This window comes from Heliconius melpomene, chromosome 16 (genome assembly GCF_056956725.1).
Source record: "Heliconius melpomene rosina isolate 202511_hmr_F chromosome 16, ASM5695672v1, whole genome shotgun sequence".
Classification (NCBI taxonomy): Eukaryota; Metazoa; Arthropoda; class Insecta; order Lepidoptera; family Nymphalidae; genus Heliconius; species Heliconius melpomene.
This window is the reverse complement of record NC_140404.1, coordinates 2,506,088-2,518,230: the sequence shown is the minus strand read 5'-3', so window position 1 is coordinate 2,518,230 and position 12,143 is coordinate 2,506,088. Positions and strand designations below refer to the sequence as shown.

The window sequence follows — 12,143 nt, the reverse complement described above, 5'->3', positions numbered from 1 at the left end:
TTTTTTATTTTAATTACGTTATAAATTATATTACAGCTTACGCTGGTTATATAGGTTCTACAGAAATTGTTATATAGTATTATTTCCAGTGCTATCAGCGTATTACTTTCGTATGTATACATATATAGCATTATAAAATTTATTTTTTATTTATTTTTATAAAATTTATTAACTCAATTAATCGTGACCTATAAAGTAACCCTTTTATGGTTTGTCTTTTATTTTTATCTTACGGCTCCCTGAATCGGCTTATATATACCCTATATAATAATTTATTGGTGGCTTTTACCGTCTCAGCCAAACCCGTATATAGAGAGAACCTAATGTTCAGTTTCCACCGATTTAACCGACTGACCAAGGCAAGTAAGCCCCGGCGTTGGGCACCGCCAGGCTTTCTTGCCTTGGTGTCAGACTGAAGATATGAATATAATTTAGTTTACGTAGAACGGAACGAGCTTATAGGTTCAAGTTCAATATAAATCTGTGAATATGGCCAATCACGATAGTTGTCATCAAATGTAAATGTGTTCTGTGGTTGTCATTGTCAAAGTTTAAACTTGTTTTGCTTATTAATATTTTAATAGGATAGGTAGATATTAATTTATTTTGTAGTAGTCGTTGTTTATCTTTCGTTAGGAAACGTTATTGAATTACTCGAATCAATTTCTTTAAAATTAAATCAATGACCAAATGAATTATTAATACTGTATTAAAAAGTGATTGTATCAAAATACAACTTTAATTATAGTGTTTATATTTCCTTCTGCATAATTTATTCATCAGTGCAAAGTCTACCGTGTTAAAGATATTTGTTGCGTTGATATAACCTTGAGATAGTAGTTTTTAAAAATTTAAACTGGTTTTGATTACTTACTTAAATTAAATTTTATATAAGGTTTGTTTTAATTTAAAAATAATGTTTATTGTAAACAAAGCAAAGATATTTTCATATAACTACCTTTGGTAATATTAGAATTTTTGTTTCTTATAGTAATCATCATAATTTAAATTACTTAAATTCTTCTTTTTTTTAAACCATAATTTTTGTCCATTGCATTTGTTTTTTTTTTGTTAAGATAATTGTGTATTACATCTTATCGTCTATCATCTCTCATCTTAGCATTATCTTTATGCTAGTATTATTTAAATCAACTACTTTAGTAGCCTGCTGACATAATTGGCTCTTTTTTCCCAGCAATGGCTAGTGTTGTCCGTCGAACAGTATGCCAAGTGCTAAACAGAAGAAATACATCACTACCTTCATGTAGATTAAAAAGTACTGAAGCTAATATACTTAAATCTATTCATAAAAATGTCAAGGTCACCAATCAAACTGTATGGGACTTTGCTTGGCAGAACCTGGATAGGTGGCCAGATAAAACTTTTACTGTAAGTAAATAAATTTATTTTTGACATCTTTTATAATGTTGTTACTACACCAAAGCAAGAAGAAATACATTTTAAAAAAACAGAAAACATTTTAATTTACCAAGACCAGACTATGTTTCTTGATCACAAAAAATTATTAACTAATGTATGGCTTAGTGGCTAACTCAGTTCTTGGACAGTATTTAAGAGGTTTGAGCTGCTATGTTAGCTCTTGGTGCAAAAAAAAACTAAAAAACTTTGCTCAATAATTTATATGATATTATAATGTATTTTGTTATCTAATTTCCTTAGTCTTTTGAAATATTACTTCCTTCTAAAAAATAAATAAAATATATTTATATAGTAATTATATATGAGATATGAACATGATTAAAGTTTAAACATAAATCTACATTTGTTTAAACAGTCATAATTTATTAAAATTATAAAAAATCGAATTATTTTATAATTATTTTTTTGCTAATATTACAGATAAACTGATAAATATTTTCTGGAAATCTTATGAACAATTTTTATAGTACCTAATATATTTTTCTCTGTTTTTGAAACATAGTATGGCAAGGGAAAATAAATGTAAGTTCAAAGCGAAAGTTAATATAGTATTATTATGTATTATTTCATTGTAGTATTTGTTTTTGCCACTTTGTTACAATAATTTGCTAATAATATGTTGTCCATTATAAATCTTTGTCTGAAACATTTATCATTTTATTTTGCTTGTAAACAATTTTTTTTCAATCTTTATAGCTGCTATAGTAACAATCACTTGACTTAATAGTAGTAGCAGCAGTTAGGCTTTCTGAACTTTTCCCCATTGCTCATATGGGCGAAAAATAATAAATATTAAGAAAAATGCTTAAGTAAACTGAAAAATACAATAACAATTTAAAAAAATGGAATTACTTGATTTCTGTGTAGTGTCTTGTGTATTATAAAATGATATGAGATAATGCAATTGTAAAGATATATATCTTAAATCTTTTAATTTTTAAAGGTTATAGTAGGTAGGTAGTTAGATATTAATTCAAACTATTACAAAAGAAAAATATACAATATATACAATGTTTTCTCATTGTAAATTCATATATTGTATTTTTATACAGTAAATTGATCAACTTCACAACATTGTCTCGTTTTTTTAAATATTTCCTTACAATTTTGTTGTTATTAAATAATTGTTGGTCATAACTCATACTGTATTTTTTGCAAGGTTAAGAAATAAGGAAGGTGCACACAACGAATATAATCAAAACATAATTATTTTATATACAAAGTGTAGTGGTTAGTAGTTTCGATTTATAATTTTAGGTCGTAGGTTTGATTATTTCTTAGATTTTACATTATTGTGATGAATATGAATCAGTTGTCTTTTTCGCCTACATATATAAACAACAAATTTGTATTTAAATAGATAGAGATTTTGAGTACCTCTTATACATACTTATGTAGAAGACATCAGTATAGAAGTGAGTGATGACAAAAACACTGTATATTTTTCACAGTTATTTCTCTATTTTCCTAGGTCTGTGCGGTAACCGGCCATGGCTACACATACGCTCAAACCTACAGAATGTCTGTCTCCTTTGCCGCGTCTTTACGTAATAAATTGAAATTGCAAAATGATGATGTAGTAGCCGTCATCTTACCCAACTTGCCGGAGTATCCGTGCGTCATTTTAGGTTTGATGGAAGCTGGTTGTGTGGCTAGTATGATGAATCCTGTGTATACTGCCCGTGAGTAGTTTAAAAACAATAATTATAGTATATTCTAAAATGTTCTTAGACTAATACAGGCTATGGCTAGATTTAAGTAATTTTTTATTCTTAGTATCTGGTGAAACACAATGCATCGTTAAGGCCAGCCATCTCGCCATCAATAATAATAAGAAAAAATAGAGCGACATGACGGCCGCAATATAAATATTTCATAACTATAAATATTAATTAAATCAGTTTCACGCTGATCCTGTATACAGCAGGGTAGGCAGACGAAACCTTGTGTTAAGACACTTCGTTCCCTACTTTCCGACGAATTTTTCTTGGCATTGAGTGTTGAGTGGCGGAACTCAACGCCGTGCTTTTGAAATAAAAATATTAAAAATTAATAATTCAATCCCTCCAGTGGAGATCGAATGCGTAACTGTTGCGTTACAGTCACACCCATGTGCGCCTGCGCCGCAACGGCCTCGTATGATTGTATTGATGTACTATATCTATCTTTCATGTTATCATACTGTAAATGTTTTTGTGTTATCTTAATCAATGACATTTAACTCTAAAAAAAACGTAATTACTAATTCTGTATAATTTTGTTTCAGATGAACTAAAACGTCAAATAGAATTAGTAAATTGTAAAGCGATAGTATCGTCCAAATTATCATATCCCAATATAGCACTCGCTTTAAAAGAACTGCAAACTAATATACCAGTTATTCTAATAGATAATGATGATATACCAGAAGGTACTATTAGATTTGCCGAGTTCGCTGAAGATTTAAGTGTTGATACAGATTGTTTAAAGACTGTTAATAGAAGTGGTAAAGACGTAGCCATTTTGCCATTTTCAAGTGGTACCACCGGGTTCCCTAAAGCAGTGGTTTTGACCCACGAAAGTGTTGTTACGGTTAACGAAATGATACTTGTGCCTGAAGTTGTTGGTGTTCAAGAGGCGTCTGGTAAGTTATTGGTTGATTATTGTTGATACCAATCCGTAAAACTTTAAATAGCAATCTATTATTTTCTTATCCAAAATCCTTGTTTATAACAAAAATTACAATCATATATTGCACGCGTTTTAGAATTACTTTGTCGCAGACTCTAAATATTAAGCGCGGTCTTTCAACACGCCTTATCAGTGTCATATGTTATTGGTAGTACTAAAAATAAAATAGTAAGTAAGTAAATAGTTTCCATAGGTTTCCATTTTCACGAAATGAAAGTGTATATTACAATGAAACCTGATAAATTTGATCTCGATAATTAAGAAACCTTCATTATTGAGAGTTCCAATGGGATTTCGGCACTTGTTCATCGAATTAAGACTTTTCGGAGCTGTTTAAATGAGATTTGATTTATATTTTCGATATTTACATTTATGTATAACTAAATTATTTGTATTTAGTTTTTTGTAAGTGTAAGGTACTTTCTGCAGTTTCAATTAATGAAATAATATTAGTCACGTAGGTAAATCTTTAAAAGAAAAGAAAAAAAGTAAACATTTTAGTAAAAATGGCGATGACGCCTTAGCAGATTTATAGATTTATGTTATAAAACAAAAATTATAAATATTCAAAAGTAAACCAAGGCCAAGCATCAATAACAATACCACATAAGATTTATATTTTTACATTATTCTTAATTTAATTTCATGGCATTCAGACAATCCAAAGATAAAAAAAGTTAAACAATTCCTTCGAAGTTACTTGGAAGCAATTGACGTCATTAATTTGGTTGGATTTTTCGTTTACTCAATATAAAGAGCATCTATCTCGCACTACAGGCATCTATCATTCTTAGTGTTTTTACAGTGCACCAACTATCCGAAATCTATAATTCATAAGTCAAAAAAGCAATTAATAATTAAATATACTTAACTGATTAAACCGGCTAAATTCAACGAGACTATTCTTATAAAATTTATAATATTGAAACTTACGAGCCTTAAAAAAAATGAAAACCTCGGGTTTTCTTTACTAAAATATACATGATGAATCCTATTAAATAGTTTAATTTAAAATATATTAAATGTTTTTTTCAGCGTCTTACCAATCAGTGCTACCAGCAGTATTGCCGTTTTTCCATATATTCGGTTTCAATGCAGTTTTAATGAATCTCATGGCAAGAGGTATTAAGCTGGTCACAATGCCTTCCTTCAAGCCTGAACTTTATTTGGAATCCTTGATACGTTTCAAAGCTAACCATTTATATATCGTTCCACCTATGGGTAAGTTTTTGTATAATTTTTTAAAGCGTCGCCATATCCCGCTCATATCAGAATAGACAGAGGGAACCTGGGAAAATAGAGACTCTTCGTTCCTAATTTTCTGCCAAATTCTCGAGACATTGCGACACCAGAGCGTAAAAATGAAAATATTAAATATTTAATTCCCCCGAGCGGGTATCGAACCCACAAACGCTGGGTTCACAGTCAAACGATTGTGCCACTGCACCACGATTAAGGCATCTCTTGATATTTCGAAAAAATCAATACAATTACACCAAGATAATATATAATTTTAAATAAATTTAAATCAAAGATATGACTAAAAATTACCTTGCAACTTATTTATAATTACATCATTCGTAATAACGTTAATTACAACACTTATCAATTAGTGATTAAAAGTAATTCGACAATTAAAATTGACCATTGGTTAAAATTTGGGCATTTTTTGCTAAAATTTGATAGATTTATAGTAGCAGAGGGAACTTGTGTTAAAGCACTCCGTACCATTCCGCTCAATTTTTGAGATATTGCGTGTTGAGTGTAGGAACTTAACGCCGCGCTTTGTCTCTTTTACCAAAGCGCGGAAAGTTCGCTTAAATTTGGGCTAATACGGTCGTAAAGAAAAATAAAATTGGAATTAACATATATTTTTTCCATTTTTCAGCTATATTTTTAGGCAAACATCCAGCAGTTACGCCAAAGCACCTCGAAAACGTACAAACTATAATTTGTGGGGCCGCCCCTTGTGGAAAAGACGATGTGGCGGCTGTCGTCAATAAGAATGTAAGTTTTATTTTTTTCAGTTTTCCGTACATGTCAGAGTAGACAGAGGAAACCTAGTATTAAGATATTCCGTTTTGCGCTTTTCTCCTAAATTCGAGATATTGTGGATTGATTGGCGTATTTTTTAAATATAATATGATACTCTGCATTTTCTGTAACGAAATCATAATCAGAAATTAAATAACTATAGTTTAATAATACTTTAATTACCCCGCAGGAGAATTAAATATCACTAGATCAAAAACTTACGACGTAACATGCATTCAAAAAGAAAAAAATATGTTAGTAAATCATTGTTAGCATTAAATTTATGTAGAAGAATATAATAAAAAAGGCTAGAAAAATATAATAAAATAATTTACTATGTTTTTTATGAAATACGAAATATATGATAAAAACATAACATCAAACAAATTTATCAATTATAGATTTAAAAAAATGATAAAAAACTTATTTAGATGTAAAGTACACTAGAGGTCTCCTTATCGAAGTTGTTATTACCTAAAACGATGTGTGATAAGATTAAACGTTTATATTATATGTTATTGACCTGTAACTATAACAAAGTCCAATAAAATGTGTTAAATGTGTTTAAAATAATAATTTTAGTATTTTTTTTACTTTACGCATTACTCTGTATTAGTGAGTGAGGTCGTCAAGGCTGTGACAGGAGCACAAGCGTGTGACTGTAAACGCGACAATTTTGGGTTCGATTCCCACTTAGGAGAATGAAATACCTAATATTTTGATTTCCTTATACTAGCAACAAGGCGAAGCGCGGTGTTGAGTTCTGCTATGCAACATGATATGCCTCCAGAATTCTAAGAGCCCTAATGGGAAGGGAGTGTGTTGACATTATGTTCCCATGTTCACTCTACCTACCCTGCCATATGGGAAATACAGCGTGAAGCTTAAAAAAATTCGAGGCTGCCTAGTGGCATATCGTGACTGTAAACGCGACGGTTGTGGGTTCGATTCCTACTTGGGGAAATGAATTATTTCATATTTTCATTTCCTTGCTGTGGTAACAAGACAAAGCGTAGCGTTGAGTTCCGCCAAACACGTAATGATCAATGTATCAAAAATTTGGTGAAAAATGGAGAACTGAGTCTCTTAACACTAGATTCCCCCTCTTCTCCTACCCTGCTATAACATATATTTATACAAAATAATATACATATATATATTTAACCGTTTATTCCAGAAAAACATAATATTCCGTCAAGGCTACGGTCTCACGGAGACCAACGGTGGTATTTCCGTTGGCAATAACGATGATGCCAATCATTCATCAGTCGGACATGTTTTTGCTGGAGGGGAAGTAAAAATAGCTGATATCAATAGTTTTGAAGCTTTGGGACCTAATCAGGTATGGATTTTTATAAATATTTATTACCATTTTTTTTAGTAATAATAGTTTAGTTAACTTATTGTGAACTGATTATATACTAATCTGCAATTTGTTATAGGGGAGTGTTTGAGATATTAAAAAAACAGCAGCTTCACGGATTTAGACAGTTCGTTCCCTAATTTCCCCATTTTCAAGACATTATTAATACCCTATAATAGTATGAATCGAACCCATTAAGTTGCGTTAACAGTCAGATGTCAAGTCAACTGCGCCATGACGGTCTCAATATAAAAGAGGTTTTAAATTTACTGATATTAAATATAAAAACTCAATGTATAATTAAATTACATTAAAAAGCTATATTTGTTAAGGATTTAACAGTTTTTTATTATATAAGTAATGACATTACATTAATTTTAACCTTGTAATAAATAATCAAGGCATATAATAAAAAGGTAACAAATTTTTGTCTTTACATAGAAGATATATGAGGAAAACTATTATTAGAGGCATTTGGAGCGGAAAAGAACCCAAAACAATTATTTTTATATTTTTTGTCTGATTGTTTGTGCACGATAATCTCAGAAACTATCAACCGAATTTAAATACAGTTTTCACTATTGTGTTTTGATGAACTTCCCTTAACATAATATCAAATTTGTTTTGTTTAAATAACTATAAATCAAAACGTTATAATACTATTTCTAGCAGATGAAGTCGCGGTTCGCTAGTAACTATTAAAAACGTAAATGTATTTTTTATTATCGTTATATAATTTAATTTAAATGGTAAATTTTGTGGGTATTTGACGTTAGTAACATGAGCAATATATCTTAAAGTAACTTTGACTTTGTAAAATGTTGAGTGTCTAAAGTAATTAATTTGTAAAACTACAGTGCTTTTTATTTTTGATTTTTGACCTGAGGCCGTCGTAGTGCAGCTTCGTAGCGTCTGATTGTTTGAAGGTTGTGAGTTCGATTCCCACTCGGGGGAAGGAATTATTTTCATTTCCTAGCTAATGGTTACAAGGAGTGATTTTATTTTTCGGTTACAATGGTGAATGTTCCAGCTGTATAGGTTGTACTTAGCGTAAACAAACGCACGGACAAATAGACAAAAAAATTGAAAATCATTGTACTTTTATATTAATAAAAGCTCCAAGTATTTTGTTTTTCTCTGTTATATGTTCCATGTACAGACACCGAACTGTTACGATTTTATTATATGATAAGTATTTATTATTATTTATTTAACTTCACGCTGTCTTGTACATAGCAACGTAGGCAGAAGGAGCCTAGGAACCTAGTGTTAATACACTCCATTGTCTTTAACTCAACGCCACGCTTTGCCTCGTTATTGGAGCGAGAGAATGAAAATATTAAATATTTTATTTACTCCAATGGAATTTAAACTCTCAAGCTGTCTCGTTTACAGCCGCACGCTTGCGGCATGCGCCATGACTGATCCCATTAATAAAATTATTTTTTACCTATAATTATAATTTTGAATCTACAGGAAGGTGAAATTTGGTACAGAGGAGCGAATCTAATGCAAGGCTATTACAAAAACGACGAAGCGACAAAAGAAGTTATGACACAAGGCGGATGGTTCAAAACGGGCGATATGGGGAAGTACGATGAGAATAAATATTTATATGTCACTGATAGATTGAAGGAATTGATTAAGGTAGACATCTTTTGTGGTTTTTTTGCGTGTGAGATAAAGGAGTGGTTATTGTTTTATTTTACTGTACGAAAAAAATTAAAGGTAAAAGTTTTAAATTACTTTTTTTAACCAGTTTGCATATATTTAAAAAAGTTCTTGGCCTTGTAGAAAAATTAAGTTTTATTTATCTTATGTTTTATATATATAATTTCTATTATTGTATTTTATAAATGTAAGTTTTATATGTAGATCGCCAGAAGTAATAAAACATGTGCAATTCACCTAGTAACTAACATAACAAAACAAAATAACAATTTAACTTTAAAACCCCCAGGTAAAAGGTTACCAAGTACCACCAGCGGAACTTGAAATGGTAATACGTACACACAAGAAAGTTCTAGATTGCGCCGTAATAGGAATCCCCGATACCATATCCGGGGAAAAACCCAAAGCCTTCATTGTATCTCAGCCCGGAGAAAAAGTTAGTGATAAAGAAATATTAGATTTCGTTAATAAACAAGTTGCGCCATTTAAAAAAATAAAGGAAGTGCAATTTGTTGATTCTATACCTAAGAATCCTACTGGGAAGATACTAAGACGGGTTTTGAAAGATAATTATTGTTGATTTTTTGTGTGTCAATAATTTTTTGCATTTTTTTTGTATGTGTGACAGTGATATGTGTATTGAATTTGGTATGTCAAATAATTTTATTCAAAACAAGCGGCCCGATTGCGGCTTCGCCCGCTTGTTCTATACAATTGTTTATGTACTAATCTACGTTTAAATCAGTTAAGTCATTTCTGAGATTAACATGTACAAACACACAAAGAAACAGATAAAAAAGGCAAACATTTTTAACATTTTTATTTTGTTTTTTATTACTTTCACATAATATACCACTTATAATATATTTTTTCTCATATTATAGGGGTCATTGAATCAGTTATAATTTTATTATTTGTTACATGCTTATTTTTTTACGTCAATTTAATGGAATAAATAATCATATTTTTTAAAAATGAAAATGATAGATAATATGGATTGTTGTTTGTTTTGATATATATATTATTTTTCTTAATGTCTCAAGTCAACAATTGTAAAGCGATGAAATATTTTTTGTTAATAACTTTTTAATTTAAATTTTCTATCAACAAATTAATTGTTGTTAATGACAAGTTGGAATCGACATTTTTACTATTTTACTGTTATTATTTTTTTTAATCATGTAATATTAGATTGGGAAGTAATAATAGTGTATTTTTGTTATAACTTGTTTATAAGAGTGAACCTTTAATTTTTGTTGATACTTTTTATATTTTTTGTATATTTCTAATGATTAAATATCATCATCACATTTTTATTGATTTGTTTTCTTATCTATATTAAAATTTTATTGAAGTTATTGTTCAACTTATATAGTTTTGTTGGTTATTATTATTTTTTAATTATATGAATTAGGTTGAGTATAATACAACTATGTGTAAAAATTAATGAAATGTATTTAAATTTCATTAATTTTTGTTCAAAATTTTTTCGAAATTTTTTTTATCTCAATATTTTGAAATATTTATGTACAAAGTGCAATTTGCTTTTTTTAATAATAAAATATTTCAAGTACTTAAACGTAACTTAGTTACCAATTTTCAAATTGACATATTATCACAGAAACGATGATTTATTTTACTACTTTTTTTGTATGAATCAAATCAAATAAAAAGTGAGAAAACATGTTTTATATCTAATAGCATGCAGTATAGTAAAAATATTTAGAAACTTTAAAAAAAAATTAAGTTCTAATCTGGCCAGATTTCGTCGATCAAGATTCGTATAGTTTTGGATATGAGCAGAGCCTAAGTAAGACTTGATTCTGCCTATCCAAGTTTCAATACTTTAATTTCTAAGGCATGGCTCAAATTTATTTTGCATTTGTGTCCGTAATTATCCAACCAGAAAAAAAAATCGATCGTCGATATATATTGATATATCGACGATCGATTTTTTTTGAAGAATTGTCTTATTACCAATATGCGCAAAATGCGTTTATTTTTTTTCCCCCTTTTTTATATTGTGATTCTTAGTTGAAAGGTAGAGTAAAGACTATAATTATATACTCGAAATTTTTCTATACTTGTCAAAATCGTGCCAATTTTTTTGGAATCAAATCGCTACGTTTATTTTTTTAGAATAATCTTTGTTTTTGTAAATAATATTTTTAAAACGTAATCATTATAAATGTTTTAAGTTCGTTTTGGAAAAAATCACTCTGACTCTTAAATGAACCTAAAATGACTGTGCTAAAAAATATACAAACTATTTCATAACGACCTTATGTGCCTTGATAGTTATTTTAACATGTATTTTTCTAGAAACTTAAGAGAATGTTAATTGTTGTTAAAAAATAATATTTTTAATAATTTGTATGTATTAAGCATTTGACGACTAACTTTTTTGTGGACCAATTTTATACTGCCTTTTTGTAATATTTTGTAAGAAAATTTATTATTTGTAAAATAAAATAAAAATGAGCTTTTTTGGTGTAATTTTTTATATAATGTTTTTTTATTGTAATATTATTATGATTGCTTAATTAAAGTGCATGTATGAATTTATGTAACGTAGTTTTTTTTAATAATATATATTTTTATTTAAAGTAATTTCAATTCATAAAATCATTTTATACTTATTTTATATAAAATTTACATGCAAATATTTTAAGATGGTTTAGAGGCCGTCATGTCCCAGCGACTCTGCATCTGTTATATAATTGTGGATTCGTTTCCCATTTGGGGGAATGAATTTAATTCTTTGCTGCGGTAACACGGCACATCCTGTCGTTAACTTGCACTATTTGGCACACAATTTTTCGATTGGGCGGTTGCTTGTATCCGAAAATAAAATATTTTCTTTGTTTCGTAAAACCCATTTCATCACTTCCAAATTTTTATTCTTAGAAAAGAAAAGAATTAAGTATTATAATTTGGCTCCCGACAATTCCTTTATATTCTGAAT

The 12,143-nt window shown here is 29.2% G+C and overlaps 1 protein-coding gene across 2 annotated transcripts; it reads left to right on the top strand.

The window, feature by feature from the left end:
• Positions 1-471: 471 nt before the first annotated feature.
• LOC146530680 (uncharacterized) lies at positions 472-11,743 on the top strand. Of its 2 annotated transcripts, none has more exons than XM_085199207.1 (9): positions 472-589; positions 1,196-1,389; positions 2,912-3,122; positions 3,707-4,063; positions 5,146-5,331; positions 5,999-6,117; positions 7,322-7,486; positions 8,984-9,154; positions 9,468-11,743. In XM_085199207.1, exons 2-9 carry the CDS (start codon positions 1,198-1,200, stop codon positions 9,756-9,758), a joined length of 1,692 nt encoding a protein of 563 aa, XP_085055333.1. In that variant the 5' UTR covers positions 472-589; positions 1,196-1,197; the 3' UTR covers positions 9,759-11,743. The 2 variants fall into 2 exon arrangements, with proteins under 2 accessions (XP_085055333.1, XP_085055332.1); XM_085199206.1 differs by lacking the exon at positions 472-589 and adding an exon at positions 611-895.
• The last annotated feature ends 400 nt before the right edge of the window (positions 11,744-12,143 follow it).